Source organism: Oryza brachyantha, chromosome 10 (genome assembly GCF_000231095.2).
Source record: "Oryza brachyantha chromosome 10, ObraRS2, whole genome shotgun sequence".
Lineage (NCBI taxonomy): Eukaryota > Viridiplantae > Streptophyta > Magnoliopsida > Poales > Poaceae > Oryza > Oryza brachyantha.
In genome coordinates, this window is record NC_023172.2 from 11,493,584 (window position 1) to 11,520,469 (window position 26,886).

General features: G+C 39.4%; 1 protein-coding gene and 1 pseudogene across 1 annotated transcript; both read left to right on the forward strand.

Annotated features, from left to right (window-relative positions):
• The first annotated feature begins 3,461 nt into the window (after positions 1-3,461).
• Positions 3,462-7,180, forward strand: LOC121055499 (annotated as a pseudogene).
• Positions 7,181-19,550: 12,370 nt separating this feature from the next.
• On the forward strand, positions 19,551-26,448 carry LOC102718303 (protein NRT1/ PTR FAMILY 5.2-like). The gene is made up of 3 exons (XM_006661786.3): positions 19,551-19,800; positions 23,602-23,819; positions 24,880-26,448. Exons 1-3 carry the CDS (start codon positions 19,662-19,664, stop codon positions 26,368-26,370), a joined length of 1,848 nt encoding a protein of 615 aa, XP_006661849.2. The 5' UTR covers positions 19,551-19,661; the 3' UTR covers positions 26,371-26,448.
• The last annotated feature ends 438 nt before the right edge of the window (positions 26,449-26,886 follow it).

Sequence of the window (26,886 nt, forward strand, 5' to 3'; positions counted from 1 at the left end):
TATCATAATGATGATTTTAGAATTCACAATCTCTTTTTATCATGTATTGAACTATTAATATGTTGAGAGAGAATATTTATCTCTCAATTTTGACATGAAATATCGTGTATTAATATTCTTCTAGTTGTTCGTACCACAGTACTATATTCTTAAATAGATGTGTTCAAACTTAAAATTGTATAATTTTTGCTAATTGTTTAGTTTGAGATGTATGATTTTATTTTGCAGTTTTGTTCTTGGTGTTATAACTGAAGCCTTGATGGATTGGATAACAAGTAGTTATGTCATGTTAGCTAGAATCAGAATTCTGCCTTTCAACATTCAGAGGGGGAGTGATGAGAAGGTCGCTGATAGAACTGAGTAACTATTAGCATTTTCAGAGTTGTTTTTCAATAAGTTGCATACTAAATAGTAAGAACCTAATCTTAAGGAGTTATCATGCTGATACGTAAGCCACACATACAGCGTTAAGTTTAAATACTTTATATATATTTGGTATATTTACATATAGTTAAAGTTTTAATATATACTATAGGATTAACTAGTTGATTCAACATACACTGCTATCGCTTTTAAAAAACGTGAGTTTTTCTATAGTAAACTATGGATCCATTATGCGTCATCTGAATAAGACAATATGTTTTATTATAAGAAAATATTATAATGATGGGAAGCAAAATATTCCTTCTAATGAGGATGTTCTAATGTACATGCTAGTATCTGAAAGTTATCCAAACATATTTGGTGTCGTTTTTAAGTATTGTTAAAATACATCATCGCATTATATGCATCACTCAAGGAGACTAAGCCTAGTGAGATTATCTAACGGGAGGCTTAAATCATTTAGTTTATCGGTCGATGGTAGTCTATGTTTACATTATTGGTGCTAATTAATTTATAGAATTGGTTAGAAGTAAGGGAATAGATGAGTTGATTTACTTTGTGTCTTAATAAAAAGAAAAGCTTGAGTGGTGTATATAGTTAACTAGCTCTCATTCACTTCAATGTGTAAGAGTACATCACTTCACTCACCCTTGGTTACCTATTTATAGGCCACCATCCAACACATTGGATGACTAGTATAGATTACTCTATATTTATCTAGATTGTTCTACACCTTGTCTTTTAAAACATGTAACATATATATACATATTACAACTTTTAGATATTTTCATAGTTTTCTAGCTATTACTTGATCCTTGCTCCATGCTTAGCCATGCATGAGTTGGCTTGAAGTTTCGAGAAACAAACTAGCTTTTCAACCATGTATGAGTGATCTAGAAACGTCAAGAGATGCATTAGTCTCTTAGTTATTCATGGGTTAGCTAGAACCTTCCAGAAATGCTTTAGTCTCTTAGTCATTCACAAGTTATCAAGAATATTTAAGAAAATGAATTAGCTTCAACAAACATATGGTAGAGAGCAGGGACACAATCATCAGACCTATTGGCTATTGCATGCTATCTGCATTTTTCTTGTGGCATAGTGTTGCTTGGTCTTATTATTTGGTGTTGGTGCTGAATTATTGCTTGTTGTCTATATCCAAGCAAATTAGGGCAGGAGGGTGATTTATGAGAACATAGATCAGGAGATGAGGAGAGTGCTCTTTAAGAAATGGCAGCATGTTCTTTCCAAAGACAAGATAGTTGCTATTTGCTCCGAAATGAAAAAAAAAATACTAGTCAACACCAGACTGCAGGATAGAGAACAGATAATCCCTTCCACAAACCAAAGCAAAACCCAAGGTGGAATTAAAATGGTAATTTACTAAATAAAAATCTAATTAACTCACAAAGTAAAAGAAAACCTATGAAATTTGCAATGATATTAGGAGCTTTTCCTCAATTTTTCTCCCTGTCAAGTTAATTATAATTGTGGAAAAAAATGTTACTGGATACCTTCTACACAAAACGCATGAGGAAAGATTTCCAGTGCGGTAGGTAATTTGTCAGACTTGTGTTACCTAATAACTCGATTTCGGTATATCTTGCAGCAGTTTAATTCCATTTTTTTCACTGCAACAAACCTAGCACATAGAAGTTTGTCAATTGAATGATCAAAATATCACCACGAACATGTAATGGAGTTAACTACAAAACAAATAATGGCATTTCGTATTAAACCAATTATGTTATAACCAAACTCTACAAAACAAAATAAAAATAAAAGGCATATGGAATAGAGGTAGGGATGGCAACGGGTAAATACCCATCGGGTATTGGTACCCCATACCCATACCCACCATTGAAATTTAGACCCACCAAAATCCCCATACCCGTCACGGGTATAAAAAATTCCCTATACCCGTACCCGCCTGGGTAAGCCTCACCCGCGGGTCACCCATTTACCCGCCAAATTTGACATGACAATAAAAATAACACAAAATATTTTGATCCAATTGTAGCAACCAACCAACGACAAGGCATCCGCATCAGTTACAAAATACCATAAATCTCATCAAGTAGTACTTAAGTAGTAGTATACAATACATAAATCCGCGTAATTTCATATATGAGTTAAAGCTTAAATACCTAGGCTTTCATATTGGGCTAATTTCATATATAGGCCAGAATGTTCATTTGGGCTTCTGGGTATTTATTACCTGCGGGTAAACGGGTATGGGTATCATAGGAACGTTCTCATACCCGTATACCTATTGGATGAAGGTATTTACCCGTTTACTTACCCATGGATAATGTATTTAGCCCATACACATACCCTAATGGAATAAATACCCATCGGGTTTCGGGTCGCGGGTCTCCATTGCCATCTCTAAATAGAGGTCTAAGCCCGTTGACCAAAATAGTATATCAAATCATTCCTAATCTATTGAATTTGTTCTTTAGACCTTAAGGTCACTGTTTGGTCAGTGTACTTAATTGAAAGCACCTGAGTTGTATAGACAATATCTTTGAGGATACACAGTAAACCCAAACAAAAGTACCCCTAATATAGCAACAGACTACATTAAACAAACTTGAAAGCACGTACATCATGTGTGGTTCATATCCAGGAAACTCTAACAAACGATGGGCAAAATCTACTCAACGTTGGGGAAAATCTGCTTAGTATATCAATGCATCAAGCAAATGAAGAAACTCCACAAGGTTCCTCTCCCTTGAGCACAGATTTGATTCAGTCTAACTCGCAAATACACATGATCGAGAGAGATCCACTGTACCTGATGGGATAAGCCGCTGCATCATCACCTTGGCCGCCACCTCATTGCATTGCATCGAGGAGGCACAGTCGCCCAAAGCAAATCCTACTCAACTTTGGCTTGTTGTGTCTCTTCTTCATGGGAGAGATCAATTTAACAAATTAAAATCCATTAAATCTACCTAAAAGTAACTCAAACCAACATCAAAATTAACAAATTATTGTTCCACGTCTCTTGGGAGCATTACATCAAACACATCATATGTTGGATCCAAAATTCCACAATACACATCTAGGACAAAATGGCATATCCTCAAGCTCCAGCACTCACATCTTCTATACCTCTACTGATGCTACTGCGGTAGAAGCTGCTGCTGCATTGTAATTTGCACCCCCAATTTCAAACAAAGAATGCAAGCACCAAAATTCCCTCATCCACATCAACAAAAATCTGAAATCATATCAAACGAAAAAAATTGAATGGTGCAATTGCAATATCTCTAAGGATCAAAACAAATATAAAGTGATATTGGAAAATTTATCTATATATTGTTCACACAAAGATTATTAGCTCTTGAAGAAGATAAAACAATTGGAGACACAATCCAAGAAAAATATGAGATAAAAGAGGAAAATGAACAGAGCACATTTGTCACTCTCATTGGCAGGCTTAAAGAGGACAACCTGCAGAGGGGTGCTGTGAAGTTGCTCCTTGTGACAGCAGTGCCTGGGAGGAGTGTTGGTGGAAGGCAGGAGCAGCTGCACAAGACCAGATGGTTGCAGTACCTTGAAGCAGAGGTTCATGGTAGTGGTGGACGTGTGTAGCTAATCTATTCTACTTTCTGCTTCTGCTTTTGAGAGGCAGAGGGGACACGGTGGACGTGCGCGGACGGAGGCGGTGTGACTGTGGAGATTTGGGAGGCGACGCGGGCAGCGCTGTAGAGTAGTCGGGCGACGACGAGGGACGTGGCGGCGGAGTCGGTGAACAGGGGGCGGAGGTGGCGTCCACGATGATGGAGGAGGTGAGGGGCTAAGGCAGGCGGTGTGGTGGAGGGGAGAGGCGTTTGCTAGGCGAGAGATGGCGTAGATGATCTCAAACCTTGATTTCAAGATAGATTGATATGAACAGTTGGATATGAGGATTCATGTTGGTGTATTATACAGAGTAGATGTGTGCAAGTTGTGAGATGTGCTATTTGATATGTGAGCAAATTGTGAGATGTGCTATTTAGAAATGTTTAGTTTTCGATGTGTGAGATGTTATTTCTTTAAAATTGTGAGATGTTATATTTGATATATGTGTAAGTTGTGGCATGTGAAAATTGAGACTTAGGGTGATATGTGAAACGGCTAGCATGTGCTAACCCGAATGCACTGGATCCACATGCTAGCCAAATGGGATTATAGATTATCATGTGCAGTCGACATAACGAAATCGCATGAGATAATCGATTATCCCATGCAATCTGCTTAACTCGGCCCACGCAAAATAATGGATTATTCCGTGTGGTCCACGTAACCCGACCGCATGGGATAATAGATTATCTCGTGCGGTTAGATCGACCGCACGAGAAAATGTTAATTTTCGCAGACCCCTGGGCGCAGACGAGCGGGACCTCCGCATGGGACAATGCATTTCGAGTTTTTGACCGCATGGAAAAATCGTATCTCTAGCAGTGAGTAATCCCATCTGAGTATTTTTTTTTCATTTTTATTTATTTGTTTGTTTCAATATACAGATTATTGGGTATAGATTTGTTTCCCAGTTGTGTGGGTTTAACTATCGATACTTTTCTCATAGCTCTAGAGCGAAGGCAGATGATCTGGTAAATCTATTTGACTAACGTTCATGCGAATATTTTCTATCGAATACTTTATTAAACTTATATGTATAAACTTTAGACATAAAATATACATGTGTAAACCTCCGCCTGCACAGGTTTCGCGTAGCGGCGGTCGGGCCGCGTCCTCGGCGGCAGAGACGACCTCCTCGAGCGCTTCCTCGACGTCGTCCCGGACGACGCCGCCGCCGAGGTCTTCGCCAACGCCTCCGCCGAGATGGGCAGCCGCGGCGACCGCCTACACATCATCTGCAAATGCTGGCGACTCAAGACCGACGGCGAATACGGCTGTATCATCGATGATCTGCACCTGGGCCGGAAGTACACGTCGCTCGCCGTGAACCTCGTCGACAAGACCCTAACCCCGCTCGGCGGCGACCTCACCTACCTGTCGTTCCCGGCGAGCACTGGCCTGTCTTCGCCGGAGGTGAGGACTGGGCGCTGTGCTTGGAGCGGCCGTTCTACAAGCTTGAGCTGCGCGGTACGTCAATCCTCCATTCCTCCGGATGGAGAGGCTGGACGCCGGGCAACGCTGGGTGGTCGTCGCTGAACACGAGTTCCCTCACGACCATACCAGCCACAAAATCAGGTTCTGCGGTGGAGTCATGCAAGGCTACGTCGTCGGCGGCGGCGACAAGATCCTGGTGTCATTGCTCGCCGCCGTCTTCTTCGTCTTCGACTGCTCCAGCTGCACCTGGGCTCCGGTCACGCTTTCCGGCGACATATACCGATACATCCCCTTCTGGTACAGGGCAGCATATGTGGAAGATGACGACGGCGCGGCGGATCCTCTCGCCGCCGATCAAGGTGGCCACTCTGTTTCCCTTCAAAGAAGCAGAAGGGTTCGGCTACGTCGTGCATCTGGTGGGCAGAGCCATGTGCGCCGTCTGGTTCGGCGATCAGCTCTCCTATGCCTGCACCACGAGGCACCTGCTGATCACCACGTTCGTTGTCACTGGGGATAGCGATTCAGCTGGCTGCTTCACCCCCAATGGTGTAGAGATCTTGCACTCGACCTGCCGCAGTGTTGAGATCACCACGTTCATTAAAGAATTAACTTTTGGTGCTAAATCTTTACAAGATTCTTTTAAAAGCTTACATTACCATGTTTGTTATCACTGTTGGTGAATATTCCTGCCTAACTTCTATTGTGTTGTATAACATTGTCGGTTGCTAAACAACTTCTACAGGTATTTCTTAGATCAGGAAGAGGAGATGAGAGATTACGCTGTGCTCTTGTGGATTGTAAAACGCCAACCATCACACATCTGTATGTCGATCCTAGCTGAAACCGCTGCACGTTCGCTGCTATATCGAGTCAGTATTTCAGATGGGAAGTTCGTGTTGCCCGACAAAATTCTGGAGGCACATTGCCGTGTGGACCATCGGAAAGTAGCTGAGGACCTTCCTGCAAATCACTTCATACACATGGGATCAATGTTCTACGTCGTCTCTTCATTTCCACGGGCAAAGATCGGCATAAGACATGTCTCAATGCATAGTTTTATGGCATAGTTACCAAGACTATAAACTAGGTAACTGAGCCAGATGAGTTTCATGGGGATGAAATTACTCTCTTATCTCATGAAAATTCCTCATTTAATAACCCTGCTAAGTCAGCATTTTTGCTGATGTGGTACCTTATTTAATGTGCATGACACCCCATAAAATATGCATTGAGACTGACCTAATCTACGACCGGGTTAACGCAGTCCGCTTTGTTCAGACAGAACGGCCTCCCATGTTTCTTTCAGCTGTTTTCATGGTCGGCCGTCATCACATCGTTGGTCTAGGTGGTACTCTGAAGGACGTGTTTATCCCTGCAAGAGGTAGGAGATGGCGGCGATTCATGGCGACATCATCCTCGAGCTCAGATCTAGACTGGACCCGGCATATCGATGTTTCCGGGTTTGTGATCCTGGATGATGATGATGCCTCTTTCATGGTGGCCGATGCCAATACCAGTGATCGACTGCTTCCTGCTTGACTTGAGGAGCTCTGAATGGCGTGTCGTCAGGCCACGCATATCCTACCGTCTTGGCATGCTGCGTGGGAGATGTATATACATTGGGGGATTCATCTACACGCCATGTGGAGGTGGCCTCGCTGCCTTTGAGCTAGTCGATGAGAATGGTTTGAACTATCTTGCTATCCCTATCTTGTTCAGGCTCTTTGGATGAGGAGAGGGTCAAATGAATCATGGTGCATGACAACATTCAACGAAGATTTCACTTTCATTGCTACTGTTGGCAGGGATGATAAGTATGTTGTGTTTGGTATGTTTTAGAGCAAGTTGAATAGTATAGCCAACTATTAGCTCTAATTCATTTATAGTTAATCTAATAGTTAATTCATATAATAGTTATATACAAAACATATACTACTATATCTCACCTACCATATACACACTGTGTTTTGGAATCCGTGCTGCAGCTGGCTACAAATCTATAGCCCCTTGCTCTTCTCTCCTCTCTTATCTCATTAAAATATATTTACAGCTAACTTATAGTCTACTATTGTAACTGCTCTTATAGAGCCCCCTGACCTTTATTCATTGGGGATAGAGACCATGATGTAGTAATGATGATGGTGCAAGTGATGGTTCATTCAACTGGACAAGGAAGAAAAAATGCCCCTGAAGGCTGAGTATGTAGATCTATGTGCTTCATCTATTGATCGTGCAGGATGGGCCCATATCAAATGTGCATTTGCTCCATAATAAGCGTGCTGAATCCTTGACATTTGATATGTATTAACTGATACTAGTAGGCATGGCTTTTAGGCAGTTTTGTATGTATAAGCAATGACGTTTCATCCTTTGGCGTTGATCGTTTGGGCTTAAGTTATGAGCAAATACAGATGATGAGGTTTAAGTTATGGACAATTTTAGTACCTCTAAGGTATTTTCTCAGAGATAGTAAAGTTTTTCAAAGTTATAGACGGTAGGGCGATTTCTTAGGCCGTTCTGTATGAGCAATACTTTTGAGAAAAGTTGTCTAATCTCTCGGTCCCATAAAATTTTCTGCAGTTGTAGGCTCACTGCGACCTGTCTGGTCACTTATCAAAGAAAATTGTTCGGTTATCGCGATAATCCAGCTTATCAATTGACGAGATTCATACCATCGGCAAAAAGATAAAAGTTGAGTGGTTATCGATCACTGGTCAGTGGTGAACCTTATAAATCATAGGATCAACATAATTTATTATAGGATCAACATAATTTATCATAGGATCAACAATAATAATTATAGTGAGAATAGGCTTGGCAACAGGGTGGGACGGGACCGAGGATGGCAAGAACGGCCCCGGCCCTAGTCCCGACCCTAAAAATAATCCGTTGAATTCGGGGGAATGTGCTCCCCGGCTCGAACTGGACCGTTGTCCCGAAACATCGGCGGCACACACTGGCAGCGAGGCAGTCTCGCGTGGATGTTGAGGCGGCACGCACCGGCGGCGAGACGTGCGGACAGCTTGGCGGCGCACATGGGCGGCAAGACGGCGCGTGGGCAGCGAGACGTCACGCACAGGCGGCCAATGACGATTTTTTTTTATTTTTGGGGCCTCATGGATTCTCCGTGAGTGATTTTCATTCCTTACCCCTGTTCCTAAAAATTCGGGCTCTAGACCATGAATCACCGTAGGGGCAATATCTCAGCGGGGGTTTTACCAACTCTAAGTGGCAATGATGGGCATGAGCCGTAGCTGGATAAATGTAAATCTGATGGCTCATGATCTTTTATTTTTTTAATTTCTGAATGTTGAGATTTAGATTCAATTAGAAATTTGTAGTATTTATGTTGAGATTGGGTTTCATTCTAGTAGAAATTTATGTTTTTAATAAGTGGTTTTTAAAGTTTAAAACCAAAATTTTCAACTTTAAAATCTTATAAATTTTTTAAAAGTATTAATGGAAGTTGTTCCTTTTTAAATTTGTGTCTTAATAATTTAGATTTTTTATATGGAATGTTTGTACACTTGATGATTATAGTTCTATTAAAATTCCTATGCCTAGTAATTTTTTTCATAAAAAAATTTTCTATAAGAAATTTCCAAATATATATTGGAGTAAAAAGAGTTTGTTTAAAAATAACCTGAATATGTCTGTTTCATCCACCAAGATAAGGCCAAGAATTCTAGATATACTTTTGCTGCATAAATATACTAAATTGACAGATAACAATTCTTCCCATTGTCCATGACCGTATAGACACTGAAAGCCAGGTCATCACCATGGAGTATGGCAATATCTTTCAACCCATATTTTTCTTTTTACTTATATTTATAAGCTAAAATTTAAATTTTTAACCCTAATTTAAAGTTGATTTTGATGGCTTTTCCTACCAAAGTTTATTTTCAGCCTGATTTTAGATCGTTAAAAATATATAATTTTTATTCACAAATTACTTTTTATTTACAAATATGACATTCAAATAATCACCCCTTATTGGGTCAACGTCAACTTGCCACACATGAACATGAACATGGCAGCACTGCGGCAGTGGATGACGTCGACGTTGCTCAACGGCCAGAAGCCCTTCTTTTACAGAGACAGGGAAGAGAGAGAGGCATCTCCAGATAGAATCCAAGCAAACAAATATCTCCAAAACCTAAATCAACTTAGCACGTTTTAAAACTGATTTGACTTGAGTCTTCGCCACAAACTAACGCTCTTATCTTTTCACTTGTGCTTATAAACCAAAATTTTATTTTTAACCTTAAATTATTTTTAATTTTATAGTTAATTTTGAGATTTATCCATAGTTTATTTTTCAGCATTATCTTTTACATCAAAATAAATATATATATTAACAAATTATTTTTCGTTTGTAAATACGTCGAGACCATCACTCCCCAGACCAGAGCTGCACATGCTTGAGCACCCAAGTTACAGTCAGCGTGATTGATTGAGCCAGAAAGCCAACGTTGAATGCTGCAGCGGTGGTGGGCACACACGAAAGACTTGTGCTGCTGTTCGTCTTCTCCATGTACATGCGCGCGTGCGGCCGGCCGGCTGACTTTGTTTGCTGCCGCCGCCGCTGGCAACTTGGCATGGGAGCTCCACGCTTTCTACTGTGCAGCTTGCTGCAGGATTTGTCACTATCGCATCTCCATGCATGCCATCTTTCCACGATCCACACAACTTGCAGCCCCGCGTGCCGGGTATGGATGGCAATTTTCTCTGCGGGGCTAGGGCCGGGTCCAGGCCCCAGGATCTGCATTAGACTTTAAAGCTATACTACAGTTTTGGTCCAAAAGCTCATCTTGCATGTAACTCTAGCTATGGCTTATATATATGAAAATTGCTATGTGTATGATCAAAGTGTACGATTTACGTATGATTAAATTGATCAATGACTGTAGTATCACCTTTTTGATTGATCGATAGTTATATGTTTTTAGTCGTACGTACATCGTACAACTTAATCGTACATATAGTAGCATTCTATATATATATATATATGGTATTAAACCTATATATATATATATATGGTATTAAACCTAGGTGCTCCCTCCTCCTGCCTCGTTGCAGATGCCAGACGACGTCGGCGGTGGTGCGTCAAGGCGACGAGTTAGCGGCACGGGGCAAGACAGCAGCGACGGACAGTGCGGGGCTAGCGGGCGGGGGCGTGGAGCCAGCCGACGACGGGCAATGGCGCGGCAGCGCGTCGAGGCAGGCGGGGGTCGGAGGGCCAGTAGGGACGGTGGACACGAACAGGGGACGATTTTTCCCCTAATATCTGCTTCGGAGCTAGGGCCGTTCGGGTCCAAGCCAACACCGATCCATCTCGTTAACAACCCTAGTGTCGGATACTACTTTCGTCTCAAAAAAGAAATAATTCTTAGTTTTTTAATTAGAATTTGATTATTTTCACGAAAGAGCAAGTACCGCAGTAAAATTATAGGTTTTAGACTTTATATATCGCAATATTAATGTTTTACACTAATTTCGATGTATGACAATTCATATATTTTCAACTAAGGGATGCTAAGAAAGAGAATATTTTGACAACTGAAATGACTAAAGGAGATTTTTTTTTTCTTCTCTTGACCTTGTTTTTTTGCAAAAATAAAAAAGACTAAGTATACATTCTTATAATTTGGTATTTTGGAACGGAGACTTTGCAATTTTGTTGTGGCGCTGTCGGTCGATTAGATGTGGCAATAGTATAGGATGTGAAACACTTTAAAGCTGCGGTGGAGAGCCAATCAGAGAGAGCGCGACAGAACAGATGGGTTGAGAAGAACATTCAGAAAAAGTTGCTTACATCTTGTCCTCAAAAGAGATGGAAATCTGATAGTCTGATACTATGATGTAGGAATGGGCCGGTGACATGCATGTGCTAAGATTTGAAGATTGGTTGCAGCATTTACAATGACTAAAATTTAATATTTTAACTCTCTAAATTTTAATTTAGTCATTTATGTCAAAAAAAATTATCTTTAAATTGATGTGTACTCTAACAGACTCTTCATATCTAATCTTCAAATCCTAACGGTTAAAAGAATGACCTGTGTGCCTAAGTATATGAGACCCACGGATAGAAATCTAATGTATAGGATGATGTCATATTTGACCACCGAGGAGGCTTCAAATGATACGTCAAGTTAAATATGTAATGTTTTAAAAGATAATTTTTTACATAATTGTTAAACTTTGATATAACAAATCAAATAGTTAGTTTTATGGAGATGCTCTTACCTGCTTTAATCATCACTAACATCAGTAGAAGTAGCCTGAATAAGATTGGCTAAAAGCTGTCAGCTGTCATCACGACCTTTCTCTTATATCTGTGGTGTTAGCTGCCGATAATATTGACTCGTCACTGATCAGTGATGGTCTACTTGATCAGGGCGAAAAACTTGATTTTTCAGAGTTCCAGTCAAAGATGGGAAACATCGAACTCTGCAATTTCTGTACTGGATACAAGTATATTTACACGAATTTTGGAAAGTGACAAAAGAAGATTTCAAAGATCTAGAAGAGAGTTACCATCAAAAGAAGATTATAGTGAATTAGTGATTGTTTGAAAATAAAATCAAATTCAAATAATGTTGTAGTAGTTATTAAAAAAGAAATATCAAATGATGTGTTCAGAATTATATTGAAAGTTACTTTTAAGCAGCAAATAAATGAATAATATAAGCGTTATTCCCTTCCAAAAAAATCGATCATAAACAGACAGCAAATTTTCGTGGTCAATTAGTGAGACAGAGAAGGAATACATAGGAAGTTAGAGATATTTTATATTGTATAGCTATTTATTTTTCATGCCATGTATATCTCCTCTAATTGAGGATATGTTGAAACTATCACCATGTCAACTATTCACTCCGTTTTATAACATAAGACTTTTTATCATTGTATAAATTTATATAAATACTAATAAATTTAAACATATATATAAATAATATATATTAATCAATAGATAAATTTAGACCTAGCTAAAATAACTTACAATATGAAACGAGGGAGTATCTATCTATCTTTTTTCTCATGATCTTTTGCTTTTCTACAATATATATTCACATACACAATTTCCCCATCATATGCAGTCCTGCTATTTCACTGATAGCACGTGCGACATTTTTAGCGAAAATTTAATAGCATCCCGGAGAGAATCGTCAGACATATGAGCTGTGTTTGATGGTGATTGAGTGGATGAACACTCAATTAAAGACAAGAGCTAGCAGATAAGTACGTACAAATCAGAGTACGTATAAGGTGTCGCTTGCTTATACACTTGCACATTTCCTCGACTAAAAGATTAATGTCATCCATGATCAATTTGCAGATACGATGTTCCAAACTATAGAAAAATTTTGCAGCTACGACTATATATGTAGCTTTCGTTGTTGAAAGTTTAGCACAGGCGGTTTAGTCCAAAAGCAATCGTCACAGAGATGGTCAAAAGACTGTTATGTGTTTTGACTAATTCACTCCAATTATGCTGCTGCCTGTTCTCTGTGCTCAATTGCTTCCATCTGAAAAAGGCTAACCCACACGTAACATATATAGTATTATATACATGATGTATCAACTATGAAGTCAAGTTTAATGGCCACTCATGGGTTGCGTTAGAATTAAAATACATATACCATCCGATTCCAAATATAAATAAATATGTCGTTTTATCCATTTAAACTCTTTATTAAATATGTCGTTTTAGAATGTCTAGCCAGCCTTTTCAACTATTCTTTATTAAATATAGGTGGTGTAGCATATTCACTGCCATTCGTTGGAGTATTTTTAAAGAAGTATAAATAAACAAATGGTATTTCTCTAAAAACTTAAAGCAATTCATCTTTTATAATGCACAACAAAAACTATTTGTGATTTCTTAATTGTAGTGCTTATGCTTATATTTATAAACCAAAATTTAAATTATTAACCTTAAATTTGAGTTTATTTTATGATTTTTTATCGTAGTTTATATTCTAGTTTTTGCTTTTAGAACACTAAAAAAATATGTATAAAAGTTTATTCATATATTATTTTTTATTTACAAATATATGTTTCAATTTTCCTTAGAAAAGCCAACCAATCGTCACCTTTGTGGGGCTTTTAACTTTTTGCCACTCTTACGGATTTTCATAACAGATTTATCGCTGGACCCACCTGTCATAGACTCATGAGAGCTCACATATCATAGACATTAAGTGGCAAATCTGTTTTGACCGTTTAGAAGAGTAGCAAAAAGTTAAATTTCTCTCACCTTTGTAGCACTGGGTGTATGTATTGATATGTGAAAAACATCAGGTAGTAGATCAGGATTGGTGAGAGCAGTCGATGCACCAGATCAGCCGCTACATATTTAAGCATACCACATTACTACTGCTAAGCTAGTTGCAGTACTATACTACTAATAATCTACTAAACTTAATTTCCACTTGCCGGATTTTGTTGAGGAACAGATATTTTAGAGACGGCCCTGGACTCTGACAGGCTGCTTGATTATCAAGATTAGAACTACTTCAAGTGTACATTTCGTGTTAAATTAGTGCACATTGTTCGACCAGAATCAGCATTTTAGTGGACAAAGACCAGTACACTCTTTGCCTACTCCCTTGGAAGCATGTTACTACTACAAGACTATTATAGCAGAGTTAAGAGTAGTAGAAAAGAAAAAATCGATTCGAATCTGCAGTATTCGATATATCCTGGGCCCCACCTGTACGTGGCAGCAGCACACAATCTCAGGAAAATTATTGCACCAGGTCAATACACGGCTCATTTCCGTTTCACGCTACATCGATCTAAATTCCACGTATGAGTTTATGTAAGATTAGAAAGTCCTGCATGTGAGATGGAAGGAGTAATGATTATTTTTCGTTTTGCTAAAAATATGGCAAAATTTGTATTCTTGATTTTACTCATTTTTTCCAAGTGAGATAGCTATCTCTATCTTATATATATGTACATGTATATGTGTATGTGTCCGTGAGAGTTTGTTTATATCTGCCCATACTGTCTTCTTCTATTTCATCCGTTTTATATTATAAGATTTTCTAGTCTTATCTAAATCTATTTGTGGAATAATAAATCTAGACAAATGTACAAAATATATACATTGATATTGATATATAGATAAATCTAGATAAACTTAAAAAGTCTTATAATATAGAACAGAGGGAGTAGCGGATAATCAACTAATTTTATCATAATCCTCGTGTATAGTGCGCACCGGAAAAAATTAAGTTGCAAAGTAAATATTGAAAATTACATTATAGATATTGAAACTTACAGCTTGTCTAAAGGCAGCAGATTTTTATCATTTTTTGGCAACTGAAATTTTATTAATTAATTGAAAGATACCAGGAGTATATCTATATATCGATAATGCTATGCACTCAGACAATTTTTGCCGACTAGTACCCTTTTTTTCTTTTTTTAATGGTTTTTGGCAATATACTGGTTGGATCAGATTCTTTGACTTGGAGAGTCTGGGTCAAACTCGTGCGTTGCAAAGTCTTCTTCAACCTCCATCCGATCCAAGGATGGCTGCCCATGTGGATTTTTCTGACCTTAATTTCCGTACGCACAATGCAACATCATGTACATTTTCCAATAAACACGTACACACAACAATGCAACATCATACACATTTTCAAATTAACAGGTCGTGAATTCAGCAGGTCCACTCATACATGTCAGCCGGTCATGTTCTTTTCTCTGTCTCACCGTCGATTATGTATTATCACGAACACAATTCTTAGTCTTCTAGACGATATATTTTAGATAAAATTTTCTATGTAATGATCTTTATCGTATCTTTCTTTAATTAAATAGCTATAAAATTATATTATTCAAAAAATTAGAAAAACCTCGTGAGAAAAGTACAGAGCCGTCCTCGTGAGGAAGATAAAATATAATAGAGGCAACCGGCAAAGTTAGTATATACAGTGGTGGAGGGAGGAGGAGATATAGACATATTTGATTTTTCGATACTTTATATATTAATGTTTATTTATTTGACATCCTAGCCTAGCCTAGATGGTCCATGTATTGGCAACCAATAAAATACCAAATTATCAAACTTATCGGAGAACAGCAGGGGACATGATATGGTATGTTCATAATTGCAATTGATCAACAAGTATATGGGTTAAATGTATATCCAGATAATAAGCTATGGAGGTTCTCACAAGGTGTAATACTCCGTAGTTTATACCCCAAGGATGCATTTACTTCATTCAAAATTGACCGTGCACACTATGCACTTGACTTCAACATGATAATTTTAATCTACCCGTTTGGTTTCTTTGCATTTTATATCTATCGAATGATATTTTTTTAGTACATTCTTTTAATATGATCATACAGCTATAAAAAAACTATTTAGTTTAGTCGTATTTATAGTATCCTTTAAAAAAAATTTCCTAGCTCCGCCCACACATAACACATGGATGCCTATATATGCCCCCACACATAACACATGGATGCCAAAGTATCCCTTGTGCAGCTCGTTCTTTTGCGCGAGAGAATACGCTTTCCAGTTCAGTGCCCCCATCACCACGCTGTCTCAAGTCTGAACAAAGCTACCGGCCGGCGGCCGGCGAGCTGCGCGTGGCGCTGCTCGGATTGGACGGCGGCGCGCCGGCCGGCCGAGCGTCCGGCCAAGTGTCCATGATTCTGCGACGCAGAGATGCCAGTCAGCTGTGGCCTTCGCGACAGACAGACAGACCAGCCAGAGAATTATTCCCCAACGTGCGGGATGAACTTAACTGGTTTCGGGCTCTACACCGTTCATCGCCAATGCTGTGTAGTGACTGATAGTGCTGGTCTGCGTGTTGATTTATCCATCCTAATCAAAAATTTTAAGTTTCGAAGCTTTAATTTTATAGTTGATTTACAGGTGGATACCAAAAATGTAAAAAAAAAATCGGAAATAAATATTTGTTCTTTGGACCTTCAAATGCCCTTTGATATGATATTTGATATTCATGCTGTGGAAAGGGAAAATAATTTTACGTGCGCGTAGGAGCAGGGATCGAACCGGTGACATTGAGCGTAAATGCGTCTTTTTAATTCATATATATGAGTTATAAAAAATTATATCAGAATTATAGTATAATTATACTGTAATTATTCAATAATTATACTATAGTTATATGGGAAAGAAACCGTTGAATGTTGTACCCAAATTATTTTTATTGCTTCATTTATTTTGCTATGGCTTATTTCACGTGACTGAACCAATCAAAGTTAACACAGCTAGGGATGTGTTCTTTTCGTTGGTGATTAGTTGTTTAATTGTCTAAATGATAATATTAATCTACATAAAATTAAAATTTTACTTTTATAAATATGAGATGACAAACTTCTATATAAAAACATTTCAAAAAGATGGTTTAGCTGTTTGAGAAGTGTGAGCACAAAAATGATAAAAATATTAACAATAATCTAGTTGATTGTTAGCTTAAGGTGAACAAAAAACTTAACCTTGTGGTGACTCGGATCGAGCTCAACTCAAGTAGACTTGAAGCCCTGCTGTTAATGAGTCAAATTGAGTTGATCTTTTAGTTCGTGAGCATAACAAACAAGTCTGTGATCTCCTCGTTTAGCTCTTTAGTATAAAAGATCAGTATATCTTCATATATTTAGAGCTTCTTACCTAGTGCTTAGTCTTGTAACTATATACAAACTATCTATGTCAGTGATTTATTTTTGGACGGTGTCTTTTATTATATAAACATATGAAATAGAAATAATCTGTTAATGAGTCTAACTGAGTAACTGGCCAGCTTGTGAGTTGAGCTGAGCTAACTTTTTAGGATTTTACTTTTAAAATAACTTATTTACAAACAAATAATGAAATGTTTATATATGTTCTTAGCGATACAAAAGCAAGACTAAAAAATAAATTATGATTTAAAAACTCAACAATCATCTCTAAATCTAAATTTAAGTTTTAGCATATAAATATAAACGAAAAGATGATAGCTTATTCTCATGATTCTACGGCGGTAGCAACAGCACGGGATTTTTCTGAATATGTACAGATCAGACCTGAACATAACTGAGTTACTCTGTTCCATCAGTCGGTTTAGCACTTATGCTGTCACAATTGACGCGCACATTCTTCAGATAAAGGCCTCATCAAACTTTCCAAGATTCTTTTTCTCTCAAAAGTTTTTTTTGCAACTTCCCAAGATTCTCGGTGATGAAAGAAGGTTCAGGGTGATAGTCAAATAGCATATTTATAAAATAATTAAATAATTAATTTTTTATATACATATTTTTAACATTATAAAAGTAAAAGACTTATGATTAAAAAATCTAAAATGAGCTTGAAAATCCTGTTTAAAGTTTTTTAAATTTTAATAAACATAAACAAAAAAAATATATTGCGGTAAAGCTTCTGGTCGATCGACCATCCCGTCCGACACCGCCAAACTTCTGAGCTCTCTCCAGTCCTTTCCTTTCCTCCTCCCGTGGCGGTTTTCTCATGAGAGCTCTTCACGCACAACGTCATGGTCGATCGCCGGCGCGCCGCCGCCTGATCGAGCTTGATCGCGGCGACTCCATCCATGGCCACGATCGCCGGCGAGGCAGCAACGCTTGGTCAAGCTTGACGAGGAGCTGAGGGCAAAGGTGTCACTCCATCCTTTTTATTTCTGTTTATATAGTTATAAGCTAAAATTTAATTATTATTATTATTATTATTTTAAATATAAAAGTTTTTATTTATAAATTAATTTTGATCACCCCTGTATGGATGTGAGGTGCCATGGCGCGGCCACATCCAGTCGTTTCGCCGATCTCGGGAGGGTGAAGTTTGGCTATATGTATAGGCGTCGTCACGTGGCTGAAACACACGGCATGTGACCGTGCTTGGCATGTGACCGTGCTTGCCTCCCTTTTCACTCTGTCCAAATCCTGACGACACACACGTGCGCAACGGCAACCCTTAAATATTACGATCTCCATTCCACAGTTGTTTGACTTTTTTTTTTAACGTTTGATCAATCGTTTTATTCCAAAATTTAGTATAAATATAAAAAGTGATAAGTTATATTTAGAGTTTAATAATGAAGTAAGTCACAAGCAAAATAAATGATATTTTCATAAATTTTTAAATAAAACAAATGGTTAAGAGTATTTTTCCATTTTTTAAAGAGGTACTATGAGTACCAAATTTTATATAAAAACAAGATATCAACTGAAATTTTAATAACTCATGTACCTTCTTAAGGATAATAAAATTACTCAATGGTTAAACATTACAACTTAAAATAAGTCAAGTACACTAGATTAAATTTAGACGTGCCGCATCTAATTTGTAGCATTAAATTTTCAAATTAAAATGTTTTAGGCCGGATAGAATAGCAATGTAGTGCACGATTACACACCAGCTACTGTTGTGAACATAAGTCACGTCAGTCCTGACTGGTTTTTTTACCGGTTATAATACACCGTTTTATATGGTAAGACGTTTTCTATACATAAATTTATCTATTAGTCAATATATATTATCTGTATCTTATTAATATTTATATAAATCATGTAAATACTAAAATATCTTACCTGTGAAACGGAGATAGCACTATCATGAAAACCCAAATAATGCACCTTATTTTCCACGCATCATGGCTTCTTCGTAGCATGGTTATTAGTCACAACACTTGAGCATTAATAAAACTTTTATTTTACTTCATGGTGGACTATGTAGCAGCACTCAGGCGATCTACGGAGAATGGCATGTTTTTATTTATTTATTTATTTTAGAACGATTACAATTTATCATCGGTCTAAATTACTGTTCCAAAAATATCATTACAGAATGATTAAAAAAACTACCTTTGAAATTTCGGTCTCTCGACAAATCAACCAGAGGTATTGAGCTTCACGCGATCATATATATATATATATATATAAAGAAACAGCTAGCAGCAGAATTTAAAAAAGCTTAATTTATATTTGTTTTCCTCCAATTGTTTAGGCTCGATATCCACGAGTGTCAGAGTGTGGAGTGTTGACTAATAAGTGAGGGATCCCTCTGGGGCTTTATATAAACACGGACACTTAACGACACAATTAGCTAGCTGGAGCTCCTTGCAGTAGCAGCGGCAGCTCACTGCTCATCAGGCTCACCTCTTCTTCTCTCCTCTCTCCCTGACGCCACCTTCCTCCGTCGACGGAGAGGGCTGCGTACGTCGTCCATGGCGGAGGAGAGGCTGGAGGCCGCGGCGGCGGCCGCCGGCGACGACGACTACACGCAGGACGGCACGGTGGACCTCCGCGGCAACCCGGTGCTCCGGTCCAAGCGCGGCGGCTGGAAGGCCTGCGGCTTCGTCGTCGGTAAGCCACGAGATCGAGCTCAGCTCGCGCACACTGACACACACACATATATCAGTTCAGAAATTATTTTTATATATATAAAAAATTTCTAGTTCATGGTTTTCTCCTCTGATTCATCGTTCATGGGAGAGAGAGACAGAGACAGACATATCGAGGCTCGTGTTGTGATTGGATTAGTATATTTAAAACTGCGTGCGGTTAATTATTATGCCACGAGATTTTGTTCCTTTCCCTCGCTTGCATGTGGCTCATGCTGGAAACTCGGGAGATTGATTTGTTTTTTGTTTGTTTTGTTTATCCGGCCAATCAATCTCCTTCCTTCCAACATCTCCAACCCTCTAGCTACCATCTCTTGATCTTTTCACCTTTTTAATTAGCACAAATTAATGGCCGTGTTCTTGGCTGCTTGATATATGCATCGGCTGTACTGCTGTAGCAGTTGGCTGCACCAAGCAACTGAATTAACATGGTCAATTTTGTGACAAATAGGTTTTTTTTTTTCTTTGTGTACTTGGGATCCTACCTGTTTGTACCTCCTAAAGGGGCCTAGGAGTAGGTAGTTCATTGATGCAACACCGGCGAATAACTTTTCATTGAGTACTTATTTTCTTCGAGAAAAGAAAAACTTCCGGATATAAATATAGATGATTTGGTGTCTGGAATTATCGTCTGTAAGTTGATTTTTTTGGTGACAGAAAGTATGCGATAGGTTTATGGAGGTTAATTATACAAGAACCATGTTAAACAAATATGCAATCGCATCGTTATTTTTGGTTCATAATTAGCATAGCACAGTGATATACTGTAAAGTCTCTAAAATGAATAGTAACATGAACTGCAGTGCGTGGACCACTCTCATGTAGAAATGGACTGGCTAGTACTTACTCTGTTCTATATATTATAAGTCAAGATAACTTTGACCAAATTTATTAAAAAAACAATTATCATCTATAAATCCAGATGGATATATTGTCAAGACATATTTCATAGTAGACTTTAATGAAAACAATTTAATGATGTATATATTTGTGCATTTACTATATACTTGGTTAGTAAAGTAATCTAACTTAGGTTAAAACTAAAACGAATTACAATATTAAAATGGAGGGATTACGGTTCAATGGCTGCGTATGCATGTAGTACTGACTTATCAGTCTGAGGAATGGTTGGAGTTTGTCAAAGCTGATTCTGAAAGGCACCAGGACTGCTCCCTCCATTCTCTTCTTTTCTAGATTTTCCCTGTATCTATAAAGAGACTAGTACAACATGCCCCCTCTATCCACAAAAATTTCTAGCCGTAGAAATTTGTCAAAAAAAGTTCAGTATCTTCGGGACCACTGAATTTGTATGCTACTACGACTGTGTTCTTTCGGTGATAAAATATAATCTATCTTTATATATATTTAACGATATAAACGATAAAATTAACTATTATAAAGTTAAAAATATACTCCAGAAAAGTGAAAGCGGATCTCTATATAGAAATTTTTCGTAAAAATGCATATTGTTTAACAGTTCAAAAAATATACGCGCAAAAGCTGTGAAATAATTTGCAGATAATCTACGTGATATTCAGATAGATACACCAGTGGTGGCTATAAAGAGAAGAAACTGAACAAAGTTCATGGACAGATCTTGCGCCTTTTGGATTATAAACTTAATCTATTTTTAAAATAGCAATTACATACATATATAAAGTATTCAACTATAAATTATTTTGTGGTCGCTGATAAGGCGTCATGGCTTTTAATCAGAGTAGGCGAAACAATGGGATTGTCGTACTTATAATATGCGGCAATAATCTAGTCCTACTGATCCCCCCTCTCTGGAATTATCACCTGAACATGAGCTGCTGTTTTGTTTCCAGTGTTAGCTCGGTTCAGGCTCGCTAGCTGAAACGATTTAAGGCACGGGTTAGTTTCAGATTCCTATAGTTAATTAGCAGTAGCACATCGCTTTAATTAGCAGTTGATCCACAATAGCTTGCGTCATCAGAGATGCAATTAGACTGAATCTGACAGATTAAAAAAAGAGAGAGAGCCTAAGCAATTGTTGGCGATGGCTGTTGTGTCCTGTCTGCTTGGAGTGACAGATAGGAGTTTGGAATTGACCTTTGCATTAATCGACAGTTTAGTGTAGGGACCCAGCTGCGGATCCCCTATCAATTGCCTGGAAAGAGGCGTATTGTTCCAGCCCAGTTGGACTCCGTATCTCATCGCACTATTGTTCATGACAAGAAAGAAAGATTATGTTAGTGGATGCTTGTATCCAATGATTGCAACATTATTAGCTCATGGTGAATTTGTAAAGTTGAGAAAAAAATTATAGTATAATTTAATAATGAGAAATAGATAGGGATGAGAGGGTATGTGTGAGTAAATAAAGAGTAAGAAGTTATTGATGCGACGGTGTAGTCATGTAAATAATAATAGAAATACTTATATTTTATGACGAGATTCAACTGCTAAAATACTTATATTTTATAATGGATGAAGTACGTCTACATGTCATAGGCTTGTCTTTTAGCTAAAACGTATATGCTACGATCAAAATTCAAATTATAAATCTTAATTTTATTAGTCATTTTGATGTTTATCATTATAGTTTCTTTTCGGTATTAATGTTTACGTCACTAAAAACATAAATATAAAAACTTAACCATAAAATATTTTTTTCTTTAACAGGTCGTTTATAACATATTATTGATAATTGGCTAACCGGGGTGGCTCCATATTAGAAAACAACAAATTGAAACGTTGTTTGTTGGAACTGGTTTACATGGACAACCTGTTCAAACTGCAACGTGTTTTTTCTTTAAAAAAATAATGGAAACATAGGAGGCTCTGTTGCATGTTTGTGTGGTAGTTACGGTTTGGTAAGAAATGCAGAAATCATGAGTACTTGTCTCCTGACTCATGAGAAATGGAACCTCTTTAGAAAGTTTTGTCACATGCATATATCTTGTGAGAAATCTTACTGTCCTTAAAAAAACCTAAATTATTAGCGTAAAATTTTAATATCATGAAGTAACTAGTATTTGGATGTATTAAATTTTACACTAAAAAATGGTACATCAAGTTATTATTCTAATGATGATATTTTAAAGAGCTCATTTTGCAAACATATATCAGTAGAAAATTTTACGGTATTTAAGAAAAATCTATTGGTATTATTTAGTGTATATTTCTTGTATATCTAAATACGTTAACAGATTTTTACAATGAAAAATATGTTATATCTGGATAAATTCTTGTGGTAAAGAAACTTATATCAGCATGGTTCTTGGTAAATATCAACTTATCATGTTCGGTATTTTATAAAACTTGGATATCAGGAAAGGACCTAATATCTATTAAACAGGCAGAAGTGATGGTTCGAACCTAGGTCGGCTTGCCCACCGGCTCTTATTTTATTAAAAAAGTGTCAACATATGTCATGTTTGTAGCATGATCAGCACAGCACATTCAAGATTTTCTCTTACTGTTTGGGGATGGGATCAATCCTCTCAATGGTAAGTCCATTTTCCGCGCGGTAAACCGAGGAAAAGGAGATAATTTTCACCAAAACTTCAACTTTTATTTACTGAAATTGTTTTGACCTTGGTTGAGTTACTGCCTTACGGTACCTCTACCATTACTGCATCCCAATGATTTGATATATCGGTCTCAGTAATTATTTCATGGGGGGCACCAATAGATCGAAATACCGGGGATCTCGATCAAAAACTATTTGAAATGATGGATTATGGTCAAATTTGAATGGAATTTTAATTGGCAGTGGTGGTGGTTGCCTGTTTTGCAGTGTACGAGGTGTTCGAGAGGATGGCGTACTATGGCATCTCGTCGAACCTGGTGTTGTACCTGACGACGAAGCTGCACCAGGGCACGGTGTCGTCGGCGAACAACGTCACCAACTGGGTGGGCACCATCTGGATGACGCCCATTGTCGGCGCCTACATCGCCGACGCCCACCTCGGCCGCTACCGCACCTTCATGATCGCCTCCCTCATTTACCTCATCGTAAGTACCCATCATCCATCATCCCCCTCGGTCACCGACGGCGACCTACAACTCACTGACGAAGCTAGAATAAAAATTACTAGAGTTCTCACACATATAATATTTTTATTTTTATTTGATAATACGATTAATATATAGGAATGCCGCTGGTACGACTTGCTTTAATGTATTTGTTTTCTCTTAGCTCCCTCTATCTATCTATCTATCTATCTATATGTGCGCAGCTGTACAAATGCTGACAACGACAGGTCAGGAAAATCATTAGGGTTCTGAATACACATCCATCTTTTCGCTTCCATTTATTAAACCAAAATTTAATTTTTTTAATATTAAATTTTGAGTGATTTTGAAGTTTTTTTTCAGTAGATTAGTTTTCAGTTTTGGCTTTTAGATCACGAAGAATATATATAATATATATATAATTTATATATTATTTTATTTACAACTCTGTTGTTTGATTTTTTTTCTGATCAAAACAAGGAAGAATCTTTAGAACGAGCGGAATCTAGATTCGATTGCTTGAATTATTGCTTGTTGATGACCAACGTAGCAAGAGACGTGCGCTTACAGTAGTGATCAGGAATTCAGGATACTTCTCGCAAAATACTTTTTTAAAAAAGTCGTTCTATGGGGAAGCCCATATCTAGATGCTCCGAAAAAGAGGCCCAATAACTCTAAATGGGCCTTAGGCCCGTAGCTTAAACCCACAGAACTAACTGAAGCCCAATTCCAACACAGTTCAGACCAAACCCTGCAAAACTTGACGCCTGTTGATTTCGGCTAAATTCAACTACAAGTTTGCAGGGAAGAAACAACGGTTAAATACATTCTTGACAATTTTATATGGAAGTTTTATCCAGGTGTTTTTTTTAATCAAGTTATGGTATTGTAATTCGCAGGTACTCATCTTAAAATACCTATATATTAATTGATTATAGCTTATTTGAAGCAAATGCCATAATGAATTCTATTAATGTTAGAAAAGCCCTGCACAACTCAACCCAAATTTGTAAAATTTAGGTGGTCAAATTTAACGAATTTTGGGCGTGTATGCGTGCAGGGGATGAGCTTGCTGACACTGGCGGTGTCGGTGCCGTCGCTGAAGCCGGCCAAGTGCGGCGCCGGCACGGCGGACCCGGGCTGCTCGGAGGAGGCGTCGAGCCTGCAGCTGGGCGTCTTCTTCCTGGCGCTCTACATCCTCGCCGTCGGCACGGGCGGCACGAAGCCGAACATCTCCACCATCGGTGCCGACCAGTTCGATGACCACCACCCGCGCGAGCGCCGCCACAAGCTCTCCTTCTTCAACTGGTGGATGTTCAGCATCTTCTTCGGCACCCTCTTCGCCAACACCGTGCTCGTCTACATCCAGGACAACGTCGGCTGGACCGTCGGCTACGCGCTCCCCACCCTCGGCCTCGCCGTCTCCATCGCCATCTTCACCGCCGGCACGCCGTTCTACCGGCACAAGCCCACCTCCGGGAGCAGCTTCGCCAAGATGGCCGGGGTCATCGTCGCCGCCGTCCGCAAGTGCGCCGTCGCGGCGCCCGCCGACCCGAGGGAGCTGCACGAGCTCGACGCCGAGCACTACGCCAAGAAGAAGACCGCCCCGCTGCCCCACACGCCGCACCTGAGGGCTCTGAGCAAGGCGGCGGTGAAGACGGCGGGGAGCGGGAGCGGGAGCGCGACGGCGCCGTCGCGGTGGTCGCTGAGCACGGTGACGCAGGTGGAGGAGACGAAGCAGATACTCAAGATGCTGCCGGTGCTGGCGATCACGTTCGTGCCGGCGGCGATGATGGCGCAGGTGAACACGCTGTTCGTGAAGCAGGGCACGACGCTGGACCGGCACGTCGGCGGCGGGCGGTTCGAGATCCCGCCGGCGAGCCTGCAGGGGTTCGTGACCGTCTCCATGCTGGTGTCCGTCGTGCTCTACGACCGCGCCTTCATGCCGTTCATGCGGCGGGCGACCAAGAACCCGCGCGGCATCTCGCTGCTGCAGCGGATGGGCGTCGGGCTCGTCATCCACATCGTCATCATGGGGATCGCCTCCGTGACGGAGCGGCACCGGCTCGCCGTGGCGCGCGAGCACGGCATCACCGACAGCAAGGGCACCACCATCCCGCTCTCCATCTTCATCCTCCTGCCGCAGTTCGTGCTGATGGGCGTCGCCGACGCGTTCCTGGAGGTGGCCAAGATCGAGTTCTTCTACGACCAGGCGCCGGAGGGGATGAAGAGCCTCGGCACCTCGTACGCCATGACCAGCCTCGGCGTCGGCAACTTCCTCAGCAGCCTGCTGCTCTCCACCGTGTCGCACGTCACGAGCCGCCATGGCCGCCCCGGCTGGATCCTCAACAACCTCAACGCCTCGCGGCTCGACCACTACTTCGCCTTCTTCGCCGTGCTCAACTGCGTCAACCTCGTCTTCTTCTTCCTCGTCTGCCGCCTCTACGTGTACAACGCCGAGGTCTCCCACGTCGTCGACGTCGGCGGCGGCGGCGGCGGCGAGAAGGAGCTCAAGCCCAAGGAGGTGGCCATGGTGGAGGCAAGTCTATAGATCACTGACCCGGGATCGCCATTACCGATGTATACACCATCAAATGAATATCACCTGCAGGAACACAGAAATGCTAACAAAAATTATCGTCAGCTCCTACATAGTTGCATTCTGACTAGAGAAAAAAAACTCGAACTTTTTCGAAATTTCAAGGTAAAGCAGATCTCGAACACGGATCTTTTTCATGCCTCCTAATTGCAACAAAAATACACTACGGCAGAAACATCTTTGCAGACGATCAGAATTAGGCTCAGTTTAGGTTGTGTTTGGCTCTAGGACTAAAATTTAGTCTCTAGACTAAAGTCCATATTATTTGGTTAGAGGGACTAAAAAACTAAAAGTACACTATATATACAAATTTTGGTTAGGGAACATATGTTAAAAGAAGTTTTAGTCTTAATAAGTATCTCTGAAAGGAACTAATAGACTAATATAATTTTAATCTTTTTTCCCTCATCTTTGGGTTTTTATAAGAACTAAAGGAGACTAAAGTGGAGAGACCAATGGATTAGTCTC